This window comes from Paralichthys olivaceus, chromosome 16 (assembly GCF_024713975.1).
Source record: "Paralichthys olivaceus isolate ysfri-2021 chromosome 16, ASM2471397v2, whole genome shotgun sequence".
NCBI lineage: Eukaryota > Metazoa > Chordata > Actinopteri > Pleuronectiformes > Paralichthyidae > Paralichthys > Paralichthys olivaceus.
Genome location: NC_091108.1, coordinates 10406495 through 10431754, shown reverse-complemented (window position 1 = coordinate 10431754; position 25260 = coordinate 10406495). Strand labels below are relative to the sequence as shown.

At 43.0% G+C, this 25260-nt stretch overlaps 1 protein-coding gene across 4 annotated transcripts in view; it reads left to right on the top strand.

Moving 5' to 3' along the window:
- The first annotated feature begins 5746 nt into the window (after positions 1-5746).
- Positions 5747-25260, top strand: part of pbx1a (pre-B-cell leukemia homeobox 1a) — a 44540-nt gene continuing 25026 nt past the window's right edge. For 3 of the 4 annotated variants that reach the window (XM_020103987.2, XM_020103970.2, XM_020103979.2), the window contains exons 1-2: positions 5747-6186; positions 6922-6995. In XM_020103987.2, the coding sequence (XP_019959546.1) occupies positions 6002-6186; positions 6922-6995 (259 nt within the window). In that variant the 5' untranslated portion in view covers positions 5747-6001. Of the gene's footprint in view, positions 6187-6921; positions 6996-9131; positions 9271-25260 lie in introns of those variants that run through there. The other variant, XM_020103993.2, reaches the window with a different exon arrangement.

The window sequence follows — 25260 nt, the reverse complement described above, 5'->3', positions numbered from 1 at the left end:
TTCATCTTGTCGTCTTTGACAGTTGGATTTTCCCGGCGCACTCCCACCAGGAGTCGCACAGGATTTTTGGAGGCAGACTAAAAAAGAAAACACTCTGTGACAAGGAGTAGGCTCTTTATGAATGCAAATGAGTCTGTGAAAATTCACAGAGCAGCTAGTGGGCTTCGAGGCATCCGTCACATCTCCCCCTACCAGGCACAACCCACGCTTTGCCAAGAGGTCTAGGGGCTTACAGGGGCCCTACAGCAAGAACAGACACACTCATGGAAAAGGGCATGGAAATCCTGTGGCTGACACGCACCCTGAGTGCCACCAATGACTATTATTTTTATGAAAATGATAAGCTTACTGTTTTTACCTGCCATCCACAGAATAGCTGGTGGGTTTGAGGTTTTATTATAAAACATTAATCTCCCCTTCCCTCTCTGTGTGGATATGTGTATGTGAGGATGCGTCACTTGTATCACTTGACATTTGGCTCCCCTTTTATCCTGTTCCAAAGATAGTAAGTCAAATGCTATGTGACAGGTCAACCCCTTCATATCAGTCATCCTTCACCCTGACCCAGTCTCTGCTGCACAAAGACCCATCCAGCTCCTCCACACTAAATGATCATTAGCCACAAGATACAGCCAAAAAGATGTGGATCTGTTTATTCCAAGTAACAAGGAAATACTGAATGAAATCTCTCCTATTCTAGAGCCTTAAAGCCTTATTTTCTTTAACAAAGGCACAGGAAAGAAATGTTACCAAGATTCTTGGAATCAAGTTTCAGGCTGGCTTAAAGGCTGGCTGTCATTTCTAAAAAAAAAAAAATAGGAGACTGGAACAAGGGAAAATGTGCTGGGAACAAGTGTTTAGTATGACAACTGTCATCATGCTCACTGCCAGCTCTAAATTAAAGGAGCGTTACACAGGGGCGTTGGCTGGGCTGGGCCTACATTCTTCTCCACTAAAAGTCTTTTTAAACATGGTACATCATTTCTATCTTCCTGCATTTTTTTAGAAATGTGAAAAAGAAGGGAGGATTTGGATTTGACTTACCATATGATTGGCATTTGAACATTCCAACCACTTGAATGTCTGAGCATCAGATTAGGTACCTACTACCGAATTAGAAATAAAAATGACATAGTACTCAAACTGGCTGAGTAAATCTTCATGACTTGTTTGCTGATGGACCTTATGATGATTACAGTTTCCACCTCCATAGTTTACCTTTGGAAAATGAGGACTGACTAAATTATGTCTGCCATGTTGCTCGTGACAACTATTTTTAAGCTGACTAACATTATCACCTCAGCTAGGAGGCTAAACCTTTATCCAAACAAAACTGTGTTTGACTTAGCTCTCAATGTATGACAAGACCAGGAAGGTCTGTGGTAGGACTGTGACACCAGTTAAATGATTTATTTCGCTCAAGTCTCACTTGGTGTTGCCATTATTATTGTGTATTTGCTGGGCTGTGATGTTCCTGTGTCAATATCTGTGGAGTGGATATTCCAAGAGTTAAAATGTGTTGTTTGAATGACCTAGTCTGTGCTGGAAGGCAAATAAAATAAGATTGTGTTTAAAGGGAAATATACTATATAGTCACATGTTTTGTTACAAAAACACTGTCGGAGTCTGTGTAATGGTCTAACATTCATTTTGTAGTGATCTAAGCAATATTCATATCATAGCGTGTGGGGTTTAAAAAGTAATTTTACCAGATAATTCTACTGAGCTGATTTTGACAATTCTTTTAAAAATATATCTCTCTCTCCTCAGTCCCTCAGTTTTATGATAATGCAATAACAAACCACTGGAGCAACCGCATAATGAGATGATTTATGTGTAATATCTCGTTGCTGACTGAGCTCCTGTGCAGGTGTTGTTTTCCAACTCAGGTTTACTTGAAGTAGCTCTCTTGCCTACGAGCTAATCTAAAGGTGCAAGGTAACTGTAACTTGTGGGTATTTAATTTAGCAGGAGTTTAAAGGAGGATGGTCAACTGAGGCAGAGCAAGGGCTTGGAAATGCTGACTCGGCTCCTGTCGCTTAATCTATTTGAGGCGTGATTAAAGTTTAATTCGTGCCCATCTCCTAATGCTAGTGTCTGTCTCTGTGTGTGTGTGTGTGTGTGTGTGTGTGTGTGTTCCTCAGCAGTGGGCCAGTGAGTAGTTTCAAGCTGAGCCCAGGTCTTTTCTCTCAGTCTGGGCCTCACTTTATTCATGCCTGAGGGACGCCAGGAGCTGCAAACAACTGAATTTTTCATCAAGGTTACTTCCTGGAGAGATGTGCCATGCAGCTACCGCTCTCTCCCTTGGTGTGTTCCTAGCTCATACATAACTTACCCTGCTCTGACCTGCTGCTCTCGCTGGGAGGACTTGTTTGACCCTGGTCCAGCTGGAAGAACATTTATACTGTGGAGTCAGCGTGTTATGAAGCTTGAAATACTGAGGTTTCTTTTTGCATGGTTTTATTTATAAGATATCAGGTCACACTTTTATTCTAAACAACCATCTTGGTGATTTTACAGAAAAATCCCTGTCCCTGTACAACAGTTTCACATGTTTGATGACTCGCCCTGCACTCAGGGGCATTAACTAATTTTGCTACCAGCGATAATGCTTTCTCAACCAAGGAACGACCATAAATTCTGCCAGTTACGCTGACCAATTCATCCGATGAATCCGCAGGCGTAGGCGGCGGTGGTGGTGAGAAGTCGGCGACAACAGACAGCGTGACTTTCTATGTTGAGCTGCTAGTTACTGTCAACTGTGGTGTTGGCATGTGACGCACATTCTGCACCAATGGCTGTTGCGAACGCCAATCAATATCTCCGACAATTATGAAGAACACAAAATAATCTAAACATAAAATATTATTACCTCACAGCTTCATTAAAGAACGTTATAGTGTCTTATAAACCATTTATCAGATGTGTATATTCTGCTTGTAATATTAAGTTTACAGTCTGTTACAGTCTATCTCACCTTGCATGAGAGCTTACACTGCTGTGATTAAGGTCTACTTCCATATTTTTCAGAGCAGCCTCACTGGATGATGGTAAACACATCTCAACTCAACAAATTCAACTAGTTCACATTTCTGTTGGGAATATACTGACGTGTTTGGCATTAACATTTCAAATCTCTGAAAAACAACTCTGCAACTTCGGGAGAAAAACATGGGCTATTTATAAGAATATTTTTAATTTGCAATTATAATCAAATCCCACTTATTCTTTTTGTGAGTTTATTTATGCTGCAACAACTTGTAGAAGAGGGAAAATATGATTTTACATTATTTCCCCCTCTCTTTCATTGAGACTGCAAATGTTGCTTTTTCTGCAGCAATCAGTGCCACAAACAAGGTCTCGTTTATTCTAGTCAGAGTTCACTTTCCCTAAAATACCCAAGCAATAAGGTCATTCCTGTCTATTGGTTAACAGTTAAATACATTTGAACTTGGAGCAAATAGGACATGCTCTTTTTAAATCAGACAATAAGAAGATCGATGTGTGGGAGGTTTAGATCTAGAAGAGTCAACCTCAAATTAGAATGTAGTTTTATTCTCACTGTTCAGGAGACAAACGATTGGATAACAAAAGAAAGGGAAAATGTCATGTCTGCTGATGTTTTTTACTCAGGCATGTTTACAGCTGAATCGTCACCTTCTTTGTCAGGTCTACAACACAAAGATAATCCTCCGTCATTATCTCCCAGTTAAAAGGGGAATAAAATAAAGCAGGATGGCTGTCGGACTGCAGACTTTCATTTCAGGGCTGTGCTGTGCAGTCTTGCAGCTCCTGAGTTTCAGACATTATCACAGCCACTACCCTCAACCTCACCCTGCCCCTCATGACAATTACTGCCCTACCTCCCTATTCAGCACATAATGAGAAAACTGACTGATCGATTTCTGTCCGGCCAGTAAAAGGAGGGAAGGAAGCGTTTGGATTTAGCACAGAGCAGACTCAAAGAGACAGAACTGCAGCACATCCATTATGTTACTTGTTTTTTTTACAAGTGTTAAATGTTTATGGTAGATTATCATTATATAGTGCTACAAATAAATAATGTTTTCAATATCAATTAATCTGCTGATTAGTTTTTGATTAAATGATTAGTCATTTGGTCCAAATGATAGAAAAAAAAAAAATACATATAAAAATTCCCAGAAGCCCAAGTGACACTCAGATATTCATTCTAATTCCTTCAAAGACCAAGAAAACCTCAAAAATATTTACTTTTGAAATAGTAGAACAGGTACATCTTAGCTTTTTGCTTAAAGAATTACTCAACAATGGAAAGATAATCTACACTTTTCCCCACCTGCAACAAATAATTATATTAAAAAAGGATCAGAGTCCATGCAACATAGCAAAAGATACATTCTGTGCCTGAAGTGGAGATGAGGATCAGGCTACAGAGGTCTGTTAAACACTTTTTTCTATGGGCTCTGTTGCACATATGTAAATGTGAAAAGAAGTTTTGCATGTCAAAGTGAATGTTTTATTCCCCCCTCGCTCTCATAGACTTGAAGTGAATGCAAGGCGAGAAGTTCGCCACTGAAGCATTCACATCCTGTATGTGTGACCAGGTCCTAAACCCATTTCTCCGTCAAACTCAAATAGAGTTCAGCTCAGGCCACAATTTTTTGTCTGAATCGGACAGAGCTCGAGAGAAAACAAACCAAACCATTTATTTTTTTAACCTGACCGAGCCTTAAATTTCCCCTGATTTCAGGGGCGTGCAGTGTAAATTGTCAAATACAGCTCAGCCAACGTGACTGAAACTGACCCAAACCTTTATATCATCTGAAAATCTTTGTCTGAACCAGCAGGTGCCGACGGGCTCAGGTAGGGTATCCACACCAAACCAACCCTTGGCTCCTCTGGTGCCAAAAAACGCTTTTCCCAGCATTTTTAATGTTTGCAGTCATGCTTCCCAAGACCTGTGACCAGACGAGTGTAAAATTGGTGTGATTCCCCTTTAATCAATCCAAACCTAATAGAAAATTAATGATTTAAATACAAGGCTGAGGCACTAGAGCATGTATGACTGCTGTGGTTGTGCTGTACAACACAAGGCTTCTAAAAAAAAATCTTCCCACAAACCCCTGCATGTTCTAATAAATTCATCTTGATTTATTTATTCCTTTGACTGATTACATGGATGTAAATATTCAGCAGGGAAATATATGGTGTGGGTGACAGAGTGTCTTTTTCCAAGCACCACCACGCTGTCCTGTAGGGTTAGAGTTCCGCTGCCACTCACAATTATTTATTAGGCTACATATTCAGTCTCTATCCATCACTGCATTGCCACCCGGCCCGGTCACCATCTCTTTATGTTTATTATAGTGTCCCACCTTCCCGAGCAGGATGATTGACGTTTGCGGAGAGGACCGAGGTGGGACTTGCGCGCTCCTTCTTCTCCAATCGTGGCTCGAGGGGCGGAGGCTTTTCCCCCCATCCATACTCTGATTATGAGTCAGTTACCAGACATAAGCGAAACAATAACAGTTGCTGGTGACTTTCTATCCAAAACCTTCACCGGCAACTTGAGCCTCCGGGCGCGTATTTTAGCGCGTAAAAGCGATCCGCGTACATCGGGGGGAACACAACGCGCTCCACTTTTAATCAGATTAGGAGCCTTTAATTTTCAAACCCTGCTCTTCTGCTTGTCTTGCCTACAGTAGCGGCGCAGGAGTGGCCACAGCCAAAAGCAGCGATTCAGATCAGATTTCACCTCAACCAGCTGGGAGAGACACCGAGAGAGAGAGAGAGAGAGAGAGCTGGGAGAGGGATTGTCAGTCTCCCTCCTCCCAAATCCAGAAAAGCTTACCAAGGAAGAAGGAGGAGTGCCGGGGCTGAGAGAGACGCAGAGGAATCCACAGGAATTTCCGAGGATATTTTTTTAATTTTTTTTAACCCTTCTTGATATTTAAATTAAATAATAATAATCGTAAAAAAAAAAAGTTGGAGGCAAAGGCAGCAGGGACCGCGATCAAGGATGGACGAGCAGCCGCGGTTGATGCACTCCCACGGGGTAGGCATGGCCGGACACCCTGGCCTGGCGCAGCATATGCAGGATGGCACGGCGGGGACGGACGGGGACGGAAGGAAGCAGGACATCGGAGACATATTACAGCAAATCATGACTATCACAGACCAAAGCTTAGACGAAGCGCAGGCGAGGTGAGGCTACACACACATCACACACACACACACACACACACACACACACACACACACACACACACACACACACACACACACACACACATATATATATATATGACAAACACTTGTCAATAAGAGAGGAAATGTCAGGCAGTGTTGTTGGGGATGGAGAGAGAGGGGAGATAAAAACACAATCTGCCTCCAAATGAAATTGAAAATGAATAAAACTTCAGATTTCATTATTAGAAACAACTTTAATATGTTTAATCAAAAGTAATAATTGATGCATGCCGATTTAAATTGAAGATGATCCATGTAGAGGTTCTCTTTGGAGCAGTTGGCACCTCAGTTTCATTCCCTCTCACAGAGGAGCTTACATTGTAATCTTATACCACAGGAACATGTTGCAGATCCTCTTCTGTACAGTTGTAACCGTCTGCACTATTAATACTAACCCAGAATATGATGCAAAGTTCATTAAAGGCATGCAGGTGTATTTTGTTGTCAGAAAAAGTCTCACATTGTGTACAATCACTGAATTTAAAGATTCAATCTGAACATTAACATCAGTTTGTCTGAGCCTTGGCTCTTGGGGAAATAACCTGCCTCTGACAGCATGGGGAAATCTGGAAAATTAAACAGAATCTTCATGAGGGTTTGTGGGATTTCAGGGTGCCCCTTTTGTTTATTATTGCCGTTGCCACTTGTTTGAGTATTGATGTGGAAAGTGATGTCCTGTCGTCTCTGTAGGAAACATGCACTGAACTGCCACAGAATGAAACCTGCCCTCTTCAACGTCTTGTGTGAAATAAAAGAGAAAACAGGTACGTTGTGTTTTATCCTTTATCTGTATTCGCTTTTTACACTTACTACTGATCCTGATGAGAATATCTAAAAGCTTCATTTAATGATTGAATGGTTTTTATGGGAACAAAAATGTGCAAAGCCAAAACAGGTCATGGCCATCTAGACCTTTCTTTCCCGAGTCACTGGAAATATAAATGTAATTTTTTTACCCCTTTGATTTACGACACGTTTTTCTTGACAAGAAGTCACACAGCATGCATGTGAGCAGCTCCGGCCCCAGACGAGGTGCTGTCATTGGACAGGAGTGTTTTCATGCCGACATTTGGGCCTTTCGCAGGGCTGGGGCTGTCCACCCCCCCTTCTCTCAGTCTGTTTTCCTTGGCCGAGTTGGATGGTGTTTGCTAAGTGAGCTGTTTTACATGCAGAGGCAGGTCAGAGGGATTTTCTGTTTATGTTTGCAACAAGGGTCAAAGTCGTGAAAAGGAATGTGTGAATTATTACTCAGTTAACGGCAGATTAAAAGAACAGTGGCTCACATGATGAAAGCCTGCAGATGTTCTCTGAGGGATGTGGCAGAGCGCCGCTTTTTGAAGGGAGGAAATAAAACAAAATATCCAATATAACCTTATCTGTGAACACAACTTTGAAGCAGGGGGCTGAGATTACTGAGAGAGCCTTGTCACTTTGTCTGCTCGTGTTGCAGCCATGTAGACAGTTGGAAATAAACACGGGCTTGTATCGAGGCAACACCATTTTCCTTAATGCAACGTGAAATGTTTTTCTTTGACATTTCGCTCTCGTGAGTCAGATATTGGCACAGGATTTTCCTGAAGAAAAAAAGAAGAGAAAAAAAAAGAAGAGAAGTAAACAGATACTTTGGGATTTTCACCAGATTCATAAAGGTTAAAGAGTGTGTTCTGAAAGGAGGAAGCTGTATAGTAGGTTGGGGCCCTGTTTCTAAATTGCAAGGCTTGGAAAGTGAAAAGTGGAAGAGTAATGCCTGGCTCTTTGTAAACTGTCTGACGTCTCCCTGGGTTCAACTAGAGTTCGTTTCCAAAAAGAAGAACAAAGTGACTTGGACCTTTTCCTGGCTTTTCCCCCTGCCTCTCCTCTCTTCCCACCGTTCTTGGCAACCAGGGTTTCAGAGTGCGTCTGACGAGAGAGAGCCTCCCCTCAGCCTGCAAACTCCCCTCCTCTCTGCTGAGTACCAAGTTGGGAAATAAACATATTTCAACACAGTTTCTCTTTGTAATGTATTGAACCAGCTTATTATTTTTACTAAAAAGCATATTGAGCGTTTCTCCAGCAAGCTGCAAATGACGGCAGTGTTTCTATGAAGACAGAGAAGCGTTTAAAAGTTAAGAATAACCCAAACTATTTGTGAGAGAGGACTTAATGGCTCTGTCCTCTCTGTCTGCGTCTGAAGAGCTGAGCTGCGGCTCATCTTCGCCCATCGGAGGTTTGTGCAGATGAAACTGAAAATCCTTTCACTGCAGTGACAGAGAAAATGACTCAAACCTTCACCATGGCATTTACAGCCAAATGTGCTGAGTGCAGTGTATGCGAGTGGAGTACAGCCTGTAATTTGTCAGGTCTTTTTTTATATTCTTTACAAAGAGTCAGCTTCTCCCTGCTTTTCCTACATTGTTGCAGCCTGAGTGTCTGAGAGGAAGAGCGAGGAGCAGGAGGAGATCAGCTCGACTGCTTCTTCTCAACCTCTTACTGAGCAGAGGAAACATGTCTTTACATCGTATATCATTTGTTGCATGTGGCTGTTCATGTGTGTGTGTTGCATGTGCCCCCTCCTCGTGGTATGTTGGTGGCGTGTGAGTGTTGACAGCGGCAATACGGGACGCCAAGGTGTCCATTTGATAAGCAGCCGACAAACAAGCCGAGAGTGCATGCCAAAAGCGGAGAGAGCAGGCCTTAACTGATGACCCCACCCCACCCCACTCCCTGTATATTTGCGCCGGGGTCGGGCCGGTGTCACGGCGGGAGAGTATTTAGCAAGCTTAAACAGGCTCAGGTTCGCACACCGGCTTATGGAAAACCAGGGACGGAGGTTTGTGTTACCACTTGCAGACGTTCCTTTTGGCCGCCAGTGTCTCTCTGTCAACCGGCCCCCCTCGCTACTTTTTTTTGTAAACTATCATCATTGTTTCTACAGTTCCTGAGAGCACTTAGAATTAGTTTTCCTGTGCGAGCTTCACATCCTGTTAAGAGAGCTGGACGCTGTCTTTGTTTGTGTGGAACCATTACGACGAGGGAAGCTGGCACGTACCGGTTGACTAAGTAAGAGAAGCCAGACACCAAGTCAGTGTTTCTGGGTGTCAAATTTCAGGCCTACTCTCTCTCTCTCTCTCTCTCTCTCTCTCTCTCTCTCTCTCGGCGGGCCTGGGACTGTTTTTTCATCAGGCCACTCTGTGTCAACAGCCTCACATTACCCCCATGCAGGCTCGGGTCAGATGGAGAGCTCCTGCATGACTAATGTGATCAGACGGATAATGTATTGAACTTCATCAAAGCCGGAGACCTGCTGAATCAGTTGGTCCTGCTAACTGCACCACCTTGCACGCACACACACACACACACACACACACACACACCATCCTCCGTCTGCTGCTAATTAGACATATACACGTATTTTACATTTTCACAGTTTTGTTCTGGTCACTTTAAAGCTTCCTGTCAGGACTCGTAAAGTATCGTTTTTATCGGCACAAAGCATTTAAAGCAGTGCTACACAACTAACTCTTCCTTTCATTATTCACTGCTCTGCTTATTTCTTCTTTAAATCATTAAATGCATACTCTTAATTCTATAGTATAGTATAGTTTCTTCAAATGTCTTTTTTTGTCTCCGACCAACCATCCAAAACCAAAAGATATTTAATTTACAATCATATAACACACAGAAAAGCAGCAAATCCTAATATCTGAGAAGCAGAGGAATTTTATAAGAATATTTTTATATAAAAATATCTGAAAAAATGTATGTATTATCAAAATGATCAAATAATAATTTCAGCTCTACTGAGTGCGCTTGGAGTAAATGTAAGGGTGTGTTTTATTTCCCGTACCATTACCATTAAACGTTCATGTAGGTACTGGTCAGGTTCCCATGAAGCAGTGTATAGACTGGTCCCAATGGCTCCCAGTGCTGCTGTTTTTCAGTATTTAATTGACATGGCTGTCCATGATGAGTTCAGGGGTTAGTGTTGCCTCTCTTTGTTACCCTCCTCTCATCTCCGGTGACAGATGGAGGCATTAGTCTCCAATGTGGCGCTGTCCTGAAACTAATGGCTATGTCCTTGGTTTTCCCCGCGCTAGCTGGGAGACTGTATATCTGTCCCCGGCTTGGAAGTGCCGAAGCAGCAGTTTATCCCCCCCCATGTTTTAGTTTCCACGGAAATAAGGCTGAACAGGACCGTGTCTGTTCGCTCATAAATAACTTCAGATAAATAACTTTGAAATGAGCGAAGTTTTTCCTGAGAAAAACGCCGCCAGGCTTTGATTTCCGAGTTTATGGGAGGCCGTTCCCCCACTGACCAGAAATGTTCATCTAAGTGAATAATAAAAATAATAAACTTGTAATATGTTTTTTTATAAGTAGTCTGGCTCGGCATGCGCTGATCTTTGCTTGTCAAGTGAGTTATATCTTACGTAAATAGACCAGGTTCCCTTTTTATTCACTGGTGTTTCCTCTCTACTCATATTTATATTCAGTGCATTATCAGCGTACTTCAGAAGCAACAGCAAGGTTTTTTTTGCTGTTCCCTGTCCTCTGATATAAACTCACTTGCAATTAGGACAGCTAATATATTATGCAAATGTTGACTGGCTTAATTGAGACATGTTAATCATGTTTTAAGAGGCTAATTACAGCCCTGTATATCTGAGGTGGGAGTAGTAATTAGCCGTGATAACATATCTGGCTGTAGAATGGTCATATTCTGTGTGACGACGTATGGCGAGGGAGTGTGTGTGTGCATACGAGTGTGTGTGTTTGAAAGCACAGACAGGTCGCTAGGTTTGTCTGTTTGTTGCCTTTAATGAAATGAAATGCACATAAACACATTTTCACATTTCCGTGAAGGTGAAAGGTAACTGCAGGAAGGTAAAAGATAAAAAAAGAAAGGATGGAGAATCAGAGATCTATCAGTTCATCTATTCAAATGAAACATGAATGCATTGTGTCTCTATCTATAGTTTCTGTCCTGCACGTCTCAATTTAGTTATCTGATGCAGCAGCACTGGCCATTCTGCGCACGGGGCTTTTATACAAGGCTGTGTTCTTAGTTTTCTGACAGAGATCATATTCAGATCCATTACACTAAGAATGCCTTCCCACTTATCAAATATAAAATTGCTTTAGAGAGGAAATTTGCTCTATGGCAGAGTGGAGTTTCTTTTTATCAGATGTTTGTCTCTGGAGCAGCTTTTACTGTCTACAAAACAGCTCCGGTGACATTATTGCTGTTGCAATTGCCCCGGCCATTGTTTTTCTTATTGGAGCTGTTTGGATTTGATTGGATTTTCCACAGTCTTGTGGAATTGCCTCACGCAGTATGGAGCGGTGGACGCGTATATCCTCATATTGTTGGATTGAAACACCTGCAGATCTTATTACTGAATCGTTCACAGGGCTTCGACTGTATACGTCTGAATATTACTGCTGTTTAGTTCTAGTGTATCATCACCCCCCGCCAAGCAGGTGATGTGTCTGTCTGCGTTTGTGTTCTTAAATTTTGGTGTGGATCCGGATCAGGAGGTGGCTCCAGGAAATTTTGAGACAGGATGTTTTCAACATTTTCTTGATTTCTCTGAGACTAATTCATGGATCTTGTTGAAAATGAATCAGACATGTTTAGGGGAGTGATATTTATGGATGTGAGTAATTTGATGCAGATCCAAATAAAAATCTGGATTTAGAGAATTTAAATGTGGCAGTATTGGGCCTTGGTGGAGGTATACTGGATGTTTTTCTAGTTTTTCATGGTGTTAAATCTCCCCTCCACCCTTTATTATATCAGAGATATATACATTCATACTTGCTTTTGGTCCATGATGGCAATGGTTGGCTGATAGCCTTTAATTCGAGGTGTGGGATCTCGTTTTTTTTTGGAACCCCGCCACTATGATGTAAGTGGCGTGTTGGCAGAGTGCTGTGGTTGTACAAAAAAAAGCCCCCCCCCCCTTACACACACACACACATACCACCACCATCGCCACTTCAACCTCTGACTTCGATGAACAGTCAAACATAAAATGGCAAGCGCTCTTCCCTGGCTGACTTAGTAAAAATGACATAAATTAATACATGCTGCTTAAACAGGACCAAGATTAATGGTTGCCTTTCGCAGCAGCTTAGATCCACTGTCAGTCGCTGCTCGCTGCCCAGATGGAATCAACACCAATCAATGAGGCTGCCTCTTTCTCCCTGGAGATGGTGGTGGAACACACACACACACACACACACACACACACACACACACACACACACACACACAAATACATACTGTATGTACTGTACATGTTCAGACTTTGTCACAAAATTGCAGCCTCGTTGACGCAGTATTTTTTCTTCTTCTCTCCTCCTCCATACAAACTCATAGCCATATCCTGTATTACTTCCCATACAGTGGGATGTTCAATCAGGTGCCACAAAGTCAGATGGAGAAGAGCAGCGAGGCTGATGGCTCAGTAGTGATTGGATGTTTCAATTACTGATAGTAATGCCATGGTGTAGTGAGTCATGCAGTGCAGATAGCACCATTTATTTTAATCAGGACAGGGGAGAGATGGGTGTGGATGTGTCTCCCCCGTCTCAGAGTAGTTTCACATTTAGATGCAAGGGAGTGCTCTCTCTCTCTCCCTCCGTCTCCCTCTCACTCACTCACACACTCACTCACTCTCTCTCACTCTTTTGCTCTATCTCTTTTCTTTATTTCACACACAAACACACACACGATCAGGTGGATTTAGAGTGGAGGAGAGGTTGCCGTGGGTAACGCGTAGCGACAAGGTACTCTCTTGGTGAGCTATTCTAATTTATGTTAATAAACCTTGCCGTTTCTATGAGAGACAAAGGGGCCACAGATGAGCCTTGGTAACCTCGGCACCTTCACTGGAAGGAAGGAAGAGGCACAGACAAAGAACAATGCACACACACACACACACACACACACACACACACACACACACTGGGAGAGAAAAAGAGAGAAGAGATATTGAACTGTAGAGAAAGACACAAATACTGTCGTGAGGAGCGATGATAAATTTAGCCACACAAAGAGTTGTTTTTTGTGGCTGCAAAATCAAACAGCCTCATGCTGGCAATCTTCAGTGTGGTGTGTGGTATCTGCTGTGTGAGTGTGAGCGTGTGTGTGTGTGTGTGTTTGTGTGTGTGTGTGTCTGTGTGTGTGTGTGTGTGTGTGTGTTGGGAGGGCAGAAATAGGCAGGGAAGCAGGCAGGCAGTCTCCTGGGATCATTGCTGCTAATTCTGTGGGACCTATAAGAGACACGGGGTGCTGCAGTTTTGGATCACTTCCCGGGGCAGATGTGACACCACAGGTAGCATTTAGCACAGTGGGCGAGAGCACGAGTGTTAGCCGAGGTCAGCACTCGGCCTGACTGCCTGGCAGTGGAAAGGCCATCTCAGTGCGGCAGATAAGGGCACTTACAGTCGACTGCTGGAATAGTGTCGGCTCTTTCAGGCGCAAAAAGAAAAAGAGAAAACTCTGCATGCAGGAGAAATATTCAAGAGATTCAAGGAATCTTTTTTCTTATTGGACAATTACAATGAAATCTTATGTGAAGCCTGTAGATGACTAATTTGTTACAGGAATACATTGAGAGTATAAAGTAAAAAAAAAATTAGCAGAAAAAGCTTAAATTAAGAAAATATTTTAAAAAAATGATATAAGTGGTGCACGCAAAGAGTATAATGATTAAAAAGTCAAAACTGACATTAGTATGAGAAGGTTTCACTTATTCCAAATTTCAGATCAAATAGTGAAAAGTAAAGAAATCTCATGAATCTGAAATTGCATCAGAAACAATGGAGGTTTTTTCAAGCAGCTGGTTCAACTAGTTGTTGTGTACTTAATGTATAAATTTCTGGACATTTTAGCGTGGAAAAAAGCCAAACCTTAAAATGTCTACTCGAGGTACAAAATGTAAACAATGTTATCCTCAGTAACAGCGATGAGGATTGATAAGACAGCGATGCCTCCTTGCTGCTTCACTGTACTGTAGATATCCATATTCCAACTCAAAGAGTGAAAGCTGTGGGTCTCCACCGTGCCGTCTGTCTGCCAGCTTGCCTTTGGCGGTGTTAGTTCTGGACAGTTAACTCCTGCTGAAATTATGTTAATTGCTGTCATTTTCTTTTTTTTCTACTCGAGCATTATCAGCAAATTATATACTTCTGTTCATTTATTACCCAGCTACTTCTTCTAACGGAGCTTTTACCCTTCAAAAACCAAAAGTTTAGGAGGTAGTTTGCTCTAATGATTTGTGTATACATGAGGGTTTATGTGTGGTGTGAGCTATTTGTTGTTTTGTGTAAGTGCGTCATATAAAGTTTCGGAAGTGTTGGGCAGATGCATGTATAGTGTTATTGTAACAACACATAAAAACAAGAGCGATTATTCTTTTCTTAAAAGAAAACCACAGTGACGGGTATTGCATTTACAATTTTAGGTATTTCTGGAAATGGTAATTTTGACATTTAATGTTCAAAGAAAGAAATATAAAAATGATGAGGAGGAGATTTCTGCTGGGGTCTTTAGCAAACAAGCAAATTCCCTTTATATCAAGAAACTCTGATTTGTAGGCTGGGTCATTTCTGATGCTTCATTTATAATCAGATGTTTTACCTTCCCCAAGAAACGGCAGAAGATCAATCAGAAGAAAGACTCAGGGCCCTTCTCACACAAACACACACACACACACACACACACACACACACACACACACACACACTTATATCTTCTCATGGATATTAAAACTTTCACTGTAAAAGTGAAGATATGGGACCCTCGAGCTGATAATGAGATACTTCACATGCTTCCTCAGCGTGTGTCAGGACCATGTTCAAGTTCACCGTGTTGGCTGGTTTTAGTGTTTATTCATGCTCTCACAAGATTTGAACTGCGACTGCTCATGCCTCGAGACCAGCGACTCCTCTTCTATTATATTTTATTTGGCTTGCTGGCACCACCTTGTAGCCAGTTTTTATTAGACATGTCCTTCAGCACCATGTTTAGCAGTCTCCTCCCCTAAACACATAAAATTCCTTTATGTTCCTATTACTTGAGTTTATGAAGAGCGTCTTCACCCCCCCCACCGTCCCTGCTGATAAGATCATATTGATAGATTGATATTGGGAGAGCTGTAGTGTGATAAAGGCGCGGGGGTTAAGAGCTTCTTGGATAGTTTAACCTTGATAAAACAGTTGTTTCAGTGAGGCTGATTTTGCCCCATCCGTCTTCATCTGTCAGGGCCCCGCTGAAGTATGCAAATGAAGGCAGTAGAGGGAAGCGCCGTGTGCGGTTAAATAGAGTGTCGCGAATGTGCGGTGTACCGCGCCGACGGGGTGATACTACTTACTGTCCAAATTTAGTGTGTCTCTTCTGAAACACCGCCGCCCCCCCCCCCTTCGTTCCTTTTTGTCTGCATTTCAAGAATATATACGGGCCCAGAGAGGAACTGTGGCCTCTCGTAAAATGATTACAGTCGTGGCACCAGCAAAGCAGTTTATGCTTGTGCGAGTTTTATATCATTATGGATTTTAATGTTTTTAATGTTTTGGAATGTAGTGCCTGCAGAACAGTGTGTTATCCCTTTATTAGCGTCTCTGCACGCGCAGTATCTGTATTTACATGTTGCGGCGTGTTTTATTGCGTGCTCCAGCCATACATTTTGGAATATGGCTGTTTATTGCACTAATTAGTAAGTCTGGAGGTGTAAGGGTAATAATCTTTATGATAATAACTGTTTATGCTTAACACTGCTCACCACGGTTTACGTTGCTTGGGCAGCTTCATTTGCCTGATTAGTTTTGTACCTACTCAGCAGCATTAGGTTTTTTTTTGTGTGTATTTGATTCTCTCATTTATCTCGTGTGTCGGCATATTGATTGATTCCCCCGCTCACTCATTATTTTGTTCTGTTCTTCACAACTCATTTTCAGAGAGGGGGCCAGCACGGAGGACACAAACAGATACCGCTTCTCCTCTCCGCTGTCTGACTAGCCACCACACACATAAAGCTGTCAATCAGGAGCTTTCCTCGCTGGCCTTTGTTATGGAGCCCAAGCTCTGTGGGTGGGTCCTGTGGGTGATAGATGGCTCCGAGAGCCTATCGGACCTCGAGGAGCATCCATCTCTGTCTGTGGCCTGTTAAACAAGCTTGGGAAAGCAGCCATGTAGTCCTAACCACCACTGGCCTCCACTAAAAAAACTCATTAACATTAATGAAGGATAGCTTTAAAGGTTCTTCAATAATAGGCTTGAATTGGATTTATGAGTCAGACAGTTTGCCAGAGAGGGAACGTCATGAAAAGTGTCAGCGGTAGATGAATGGAAACGAGCGTTTGAAAGGTCTCGGGACACAGCTTCAGCAAGGATTTCAGCTCAGCTGGAAAACATTTCTTCCTCTCGTCCCTCCATCGTTTTTTTTTTTCCCCTCCAGCTCTAAAATCAAGTGGCATCTTCCAAGTGGCTGTGAAGGAAAGCGAGGTGTTTGATGCTTTAAGTGACTGAAAAGATAAAGCTGTTCAGCGTACACACAGTGCTGCTGCCGCTGGAGAAAAAAGTTCTTAATACTTTTTTTTTAAAGACCTTTCATCCCAGGCAGCACTGGCCATTTCAATATCTTGCAACTACCACTTTACTTGTCTTCAAGGTCCCTATAGATCGCTGATGTGAAACTGCCATTAGCCAGCCAATTCCTCAGCCACAGATTACTGTGCCGGTACGTGGTAATCACAATGTTGAAAAAGGTCTGATTGCAGTCCATCCAACCTACAAAGTGTGGCATAAATGGGTTCTTCGAAGGTATGCAGTTGGTTGCTGGCATGTCATCATAGTGCATTAAGACTGTCAGAGGCAAAATGGCAGTTTTCGAAACCATTTTCATTTTGAGTGAATGTTAAAAGGATGCAGAGATACACTGGGACTGAGCCAGCCAGACAAGGCCTCAGTGAGTGTGTTCAGTCAGAGCGGCTCCTGTATTAACCTGCACCTCATCATTCTCTTCTTGCTTCCACTGAAAATATAGTTATTTTAAATATTTATAATTTCATGCATCTCCCCTCTCTCTTGGTTTCTCCCTCTCACTCCTCTCCTCCCATCTCTCAGCTAAAGTCTGCTCTCTGCTAACCTCTGATGTCATTAGCGTTGGAGGGAGGTTGAGGGGAGAGAGGGGCTGCTATTCTTAATGAATTCCACTGTGTCTTTGCACTCCCCCACCTAGTTAACCCTACCCCCCCATTCCAATGCTCAAGGTGTCAAATTAGAGCAGCTGGAAAAGGGGAGAACAAGGAGGTGGGCAAGATACATCTCACCCCACCTCATTTCTTCACTCTCCTTCAAATAACCTATTACAACAAGATATTCATGAATAGTATCCATGTTATATCCATGCCAAAAATTGGATGCACTTCATGTGTCCACTTAAATGATTAAGGAGGGGGGAGTGCAGTTAATAACTCGTACAGAGCACGCTGAAAAAGCAACTAAAGGTTATATTATAGACCGAATATAAAGATGGACGACACGTCTCCGCTTCCTACCACTATCATAAATGAAGCCAAAATATAATGGATATGAACGCCGCCATCTTGCACATTTGGAGCCAGATTCAGCATAGTAGCAATCAGGGGATGGAGCCGTGGACCAATTGTGAGCCAGATTCAGCTGTCAATCATGACGTTTCACCCAGTTTTTACAGCATCAGTGTGTTAAGACCTACTTTCAATGTCAGAAACCATCTTTAAGGAAAATGTATTCGACATGTTATTGTTTACGGTGGCTCGTGTCCCATCCAGTAACGTGGAGGAGGCAGGATGTATGACCAGCCAGCCACCAGGTCGCTCTGGCTTCACTTTTGGGGAGCAGTGTTTATCCCTGGAACCATTTCACATGTGTTGCATCTTTCAATGAGTTGTGAGTTATTTCCTTGTCTAAACATCTCGAACAAGAAAAAAAAAGCCAGACATCATTCAAACCCAGAGAACTTCATTTTAAATTCCAGTGGAGAGCCCAAACTTTCCAAAGAGACCAAATGTGTCAGGGGCAGTGTTTGGAGAAAGGAAAATGAAAAAGTAGAGGAAAAGTAGAGTATTTCAATTTGACTGGTGTGATGCGGCCATGTTTTTATTCTTATTAGGAAAACATCATATGACTTATGTGACTTTTCGAAATTAAATGGTTCTTGGGGAGATATATGGCTTAACCTCAGCTCACCTCGTCTAACTTTGTTTGCACTCCGTCTGTCCCCTCAAACCCTGGCGACAGACTGCGGAGAGGAGGCCATGAACTTGTTGCATTCCCTGCATGCATTCAGACAGAGTGATAGTGACAGTGAGAGTGATAACGTATCGGACTCCTCCAGAGCTCTGCAGGAACACTTCTGCATGAGGTCACATCCTCAGGAATTATAAAAAAAAACACCATAATAAGTACAAAGATGCAAGATCTAGTGACCATTTGTTTTTAGGTTTAAGTGTTTCCGGGTGGATTTTCACTGTGAGCCCAGCAGAGTTGTTTTTGTCTACTTCACCTACTTGTCTACTTCACCCTGACACCAACGCTTGACGGTCCTGACTCAACAGAGAGCCAGCATCCCCCCCATGGTTGTGCTTACTCACTCCTGAGCCCGGCGTTTAGTTTTCCCTGGCAGACCCGGGCCACAGCTCATTAGAGTAAGAGAATGTGGCTGCCTTAATTAATGATATGTAAATATCCTTGAATTGGCCACATTTGCATATTAAGAGAGATTTGTGGAATCTGCGCAGTAATATATTTTAATTAGGGATTAATTAAAAATAATGGGAATTTCATTTTGCCTGGCAGGTTGTGTTTGGTGTGAAGCGTGCGTCGAGGCCCAGACTTTGAGCGGCGAGGCAGCGACCAACATGTGAAGGAAGCTCTGCTCTTCCATCCGCTATCTCTGCTGCATACAAACATTCCCCCTCACACGCGCACACATACACACACGTAGACACACACACTCTGGCATCACATTCCTTGAGATGCCAGAGCCTTCCCAGGGGGTCTCCACAAATCGCTGTAGCTTTGAAAAGCGTGCGAGGAGGAGGAGGAGGAGGAGAGGGGGGAGCCAGCTCGAACACCCACAATATGTTTTTGGGGATGGTCCCAGTTTGGCTCAATTTCATCTCCTCTCATCTCTCTGTTTTTTTACGTGTAGTTGGGGAATGGCTCTCAGACACGGAACACTAGTTATGTTGGCAATTATGCTAATGGAATGCCATTAGGCCATGATTGTGTATGAGCGAGTGGGGAGAGAGGGCACGTTTTCAGAGACCCAAGTCAATGTCTGTTTTGATCCACCTCTCGGAGACATAGACTCCAGTTTTTTCACCCGTGGATCTTCAGCACAGCAAACAGTTTGACCATCATGTCAGGGGTTGTATCGTTTCAGGCTATTTGCACAGGGTAATGATGTACTCAGTGTGTTTTTTTCCTCTGACAGCTGTGAAAATAAATCTGAATAGAGACAAAGAAGCCATCTGTCATCAGCATCGCTAATGGCACTGATAGCACGGCCACTATCATGGCATCTCTTAGGTGGAAATCATCCCTATTACCAAGGATCAAGGCTGCTTCCTGCTTCCTGATGCTCCTCGCTGCAGCATCACACACAAGCACACTCCTCGTCCTTTTCCACTCAATCCGCAAAGGCGATTTTTTTTAAGCATTCGTTCATTCTTCGGTCATTTTTCGTAGGACACGAATCTGTTTTTTTTTCTCCTGGCTGCTCGGGCTCAAAGCGGAGGGCTCCTTTGGCATTTGTGATGTGTCGTCAGTGCGCTGATGTTATTGATCCAGGACCTTCCGAATTCATTAGGAGATCCAGCCCAACTGTGCCGCATCTTTATTTATGTTGCTGCCCCCTCCCTGGCCTGCCCCTCTCTCCCTGCCTCGCTCCCTGTCTGCCTCCCTCTTTCATCCTCCATGCATTATTCTTTTATTATTCTCTTACAGCTGCCTTATCACCCGCATTTTGGTGAGGATAAGACCTGTCATCTTTGGGTCTTGTCTGGAGAGATGATGGGAGACTTCAATGGGGGAGGAGGAGGTGGACGGGAGGGAGGAGGGTGGGTGTAAAGAATGCCTGCTGTCCCCCTATTTTCCCATCTGAAACGGACTCTCTCTCTCTCTCTCTCTCTCTCTCTCTCTTTCCCTCCCTCCACCTTGCTCTCTCTCCCGCTCTCGCTCTCGCTGTCTCTCTTTGTAATGAGAATCTCTCTCTAATTGAGGGAGCTGCAGCGAGCTGGCCGAGGGCGGCAGGGTTAGATTGTGATACTGGCTACGTGACCGTTATGCTGATAGAGGTGGCAGATCAATAATTTAGGCCCTGACCTTAATGGTGGTGTTAAAACGCTCATTCCTCTGGAGTCTGGAGGCCTTAAAGGTGCAGGGTTGGATAAAGCCACGGCTTGGATGTGGAGGTGGAGTGGGGGATGGTGGGAGAAGCAGATAAGAGGAGAGGTGGAGAAAGACAGAGAGAAGGAGAGTGTATTTTGCAGTCAGCCCCTCGGTCTGTGAAAGGAGGGATCATGAGTGATGTTTTTTGCCGCTTCTACATTCAGACACTCACATTGTCACCAACATTCATCCTCTTAGTATCTATATGAATGCCATAAGCTTTTTTCCTCCCTGTGTTTGGTATCTGGTTGTAATCCGTTTTCATAAGAAATCCTCCACCCTTCCTCACTGATGCACTGAATGCATCAGCAGACACCAGAAGTGAACAAAGACTGCGGTAACGAGTGGGTTTAATCTGGTTCTGGGCTTGTCTTGTGCTCGTAGCTTAAGGCCATGCACATTGAGGATTCGGACAGCCATCGATTTGATTCTGAGGGACATTAACGTCACAGCCTCATGCGTCTCCCTCTGAATCTCTAAGACCGGACTCATTCCCTGCTGGCAGGATGCAACCATCTCAGCTCCCCCCCCACCTGCTCCTCCCCACCCACCCAGCCACCCTTAGGGGATGATATATTAGATATAACCAATTCAATTTTATGCAGCCAGGACAGACGCCCTGGAGACATAAACACACACATTTTTAATACACTCCTCACCAGGAAGCCCAATGCACCAGAGCCTGCGGCTGCCCTGGGTCTCCTCTCACACTCAATTATTAATGTAACGGCCGTAGTGGCTTAATTAAATAATAAAGACAAGCTCACTGCAAAGGAATGGGTCCAAGGACAAGTCTGGAGGAGAGGTAGCTTCTCTAAATGTCTCGTATTCACATATATGAGAAAGCAGGGCTGTAAACATGCAATATTGCAGTAAAATTTGACGACCAAAATGTCTATTCTATCATCAAATATACATCGGTGGTTAACATACTATGTATATGTGGTTTGTTGTGTCACTATTTTTATACTATCTATTAAAAGAACAGCCATACTCCATTTAAATTGCTTCCTGACAGTAATATTTTCTTTTTCCCAGAAAGCCCTATTTTTAAAAATAAATCATTTCAGGGAGAGGTGTAGACTTTTTGGCTTCAAGTCTCAGATCTGCTCATAAATCAGTTGTCTTGAGAGTCGGGTCAAACAGGGGCTTGTGATACCTCAACTACATAAAAAGACTGATTTCTTCAGATTATGGATTCCTGCCACCTCAAGGGCGAGCCAGAGGAAGTGCTCCGTCTCCGATGTGATGAAATGTGGCGTTATCTTTTACTTTGTTTCATTAGATTCACTGGAGATTACACACTCCATCCTCAAAGACTAGATTTTCCAGCTTTCTAAGATGAGAGATCTTCTGGCCTTGGGGCAAAAAAATATAAAAATTCCCAGCTCCCTGTCCCCAGCCCATTTCTTTCTTGGGGTTCACATCTGTTTTAACTTGCAATTAATTATTCAAATTCATTTTGAAATGCAGGGTTACGTTTTGAGTGGCTTGTTCTGAGGCAAAAGCAGTTTTCCACCCCCCCACTAATGGCAAGTAAGCTCCGCCATTAGATTGAAAAATAGGCCCATTGTGTGTGTTGACTTGGTGGCGTACTGCGATGAAGGATTGCGACAAACTGGAGTGTTTAAATCGGCGAATTGAAATTAATGCCCTCTCAAAGCCAAGCTTGCTGACGATACATTAAAGCTAATACTCCAGTGAGGTCGAGCAAATGTTTGTTTATATACACGAGAAAACACTGCGAGGGAATGAAATGATTGGATTTTGCCCAAGTAAACACGTATATTAAAGAGAGAGACAAAAAGAAACAAATTGTAATGCAATGAGGGCGCTCTCTATGGTTATTGTTCCGTCTTTGTTTTTGAGTCCACTAATCTGTCCTGACATCTTTCATTTATGTTTTTTTTTGAAAGATTCTCCGCTCCTTGCTCTTTTTCTATGATTTCACACCTCCTTCCTTTTTTTGCCACATACTTTAAGTACGTCCCTCCCTTTTCGTCTGCTGACACATTGAGACACTTTCAAAGGTCAGGCCTCAAGTCTGTCTTGTCACATCACTTATTCAGGGCGCTTTTATTTATTCATGCCACTTTTTGATTTTAATAATTTAACGCAGTGAAATGTTTCTTTTATACAACTGTAAAGTGCTCACAAGGAGCGTCTGCGAAAATATGGTCGTGTGTGCAGCTCGGACAATCCTCGTGAGCAGTCGCTGTCAGTAGGAGCCGTAATGCGTATCGATTGAAATTATCCCTCACATCGGCCAGAGGACCTCTCAGATGCAGGGCGCAGAGGCAGAGCGTATAAGAGGCTTCTTTTTTGTACTTTTCTTTTTTCCTTTTAGAATTTACTGCCAGTGGCTGAGAGTGGTATTTATTTTCCTCAGACTCTCCTCTGCGATCCTGGACTTGGCAGAGTGATTTTGTAGAATAGAAACATTATAGACTGTTAGTGTCAAAGTGTTAAATGTGATGTATAGAGCTGTGGGTTTCAGAGGGAGGAGGGTGGACAGGGTTGAGGAGGAGGCGGTAAAGAGGTGAGCACTCCCAGCCATGACTGGAGCAAGGTGCTCATGGGAGAGAGGGGGCCATCCACCATGTGAGGGATGGCAGGGTAATGTGGCAGGAGGTAATGGCTTTTCTCAGTCCACTGAAACAGAGGAGAGATCATTAGGGGCCGTCGTGCCGCACCGTGCCGCACCGCGCTGTCCGTTTACCCTGACTCTGGGATATAGATATGGAGACGCTCATTGTGTTTGTCCGTCTGTTTTTCTTTGGAGTTCCTTTGCTTCAAAGAGGAGAGAATGTTTGATTATTTCTGAGCCTTTCTTATTGGGATGGATGGACGCTGGCACTGTGGCATACAGCTGTACTCTGATATCTCCTCACTAAAGCTCAAGCTGCGAAAACAAGTCAAATAACAAAATAACGTCTTCGTCTTTGCGACATACAACTGATAATTACCTCCGCCAAAAAGGTTAAGTTATTGCTGCATTTGTCTGTTTGTTAGCAGGATTATGATTGATTTCTACAAAACTTGGTGGAAGGATGCAATATGGGTCAGGAAAGAACACATTGGATTTTGGTACTGATCTGCATCAGGGGGCAGATGCAGGAATTGTTTCACTTTCTTTACAATCATTAGACATTTGCATTAATTTCTCAGAGAATAATTTAGGAATCAGACATGTTTAAGGAAGTGATATTATGAGTGTGTGAAATTTGGTGCAGAATCAGGATCTAGTGAATCTAGATGTTCTCGTTACCAAAAGCAATTCAGTTACTGGGCACAAAAGTGTTGTTTCGCTTTTAAGAAATAATAATTAAAAACCGTTAATGCGGTTGAAAGCTGCTTTGTTTCATCAAGGCGATGTCTGACTTTGATCAATTAGGGAAGATCACAGTAGTCTTCTTAAATTGTATGTGTTACAAGCTACAGCGCCAACACATATCTTTATAGTTCAAAACTCAAATCTTAATCAAAAGAGAAATTCTCTTCAGACGCAGAGTTTGAAAAGCGTGTTGACAAAACGGCCTTCAGCTCTCAAAGCGAATGTCTAATAAAATAAAGATACCTCCTTTTATTTTTTCCTCGAGGTTACCATTGTGTTTGGTCTCTGTTAATCATTACATGTAAGTCTTTCAGCAGCAAATTACATTTGTGAGCTTTTATCAAAAGAGCGACAGTGACTTCAGACGAACCATCTTATTTTGAAAAGCCATTGTTTCAGGCTTCACGCCACACGAATATTTTTGGAACGTGTGTTTGCTTCTCTATATGGCTGCATGAATGTCTAAACTTTAATTGTGGGGAAAGACAGTGATGGCATGCTTTTTGCCACCTGAAATAAAGGTGCGCTTTGTGCATCAGAGAGGAGTCCTCAAAACCGGTTAACAGCACTTTGAGCTGTCGGTCGATTTTTGCCCCGGTGAGCCTCCAGCCCGGCGTGACAGAGAAGATTGGACGTCATTAAGCTCCACACTCTTTCCGCTGTCTGAGGGTCTGTGAAATGGGCTCTGCTGCTGCCAACAGCGCGGCCTGTTATTGTGTATCTCCATCGCTCATGTGAAGTCTCAAAGAGGGGTTTGCGGTACATAAGACCACAGCTGCATATTCATCTTGTCGTGTTGTTTACCTGCTCTGTATTTGGTTTTCCAGATGTGTTTTTTTTTTTCTCGCAGTCTTCACATGCCCTTGTGTTTCAGCTGAAGGTTGGTGTGGAAGTCACATCTCTAACAAGAAGATTCCACTCGTGCTGCTGTCAGGGCTCGTTCTCAGCGTAAGGAAAAAAAATGCTTCGGAGAAATATGATCGCTCCTGTAAAATGGACCAATTACTCCCCATTGACAACCTTCAAAGCCCACTTTTATTGGCCGATTCAGCCAAATAAAACTTTATGGCACGAGCGGAAAGGGACGGCGTCATTTTTGCATAGCTTTTCCAAGCCCGGCGTTTATATGATCCCTGTTATTACACCTCTGTGACATTTAAACTTTATTGAACAAGACTTTAAAATCTGTAGGCAGTATATAAAAGATTGAGGAATTTATTTCTTTCAGATGGGAGGAGAGTCCCCCAACAGTTGAGACCTTATCACACTTCCT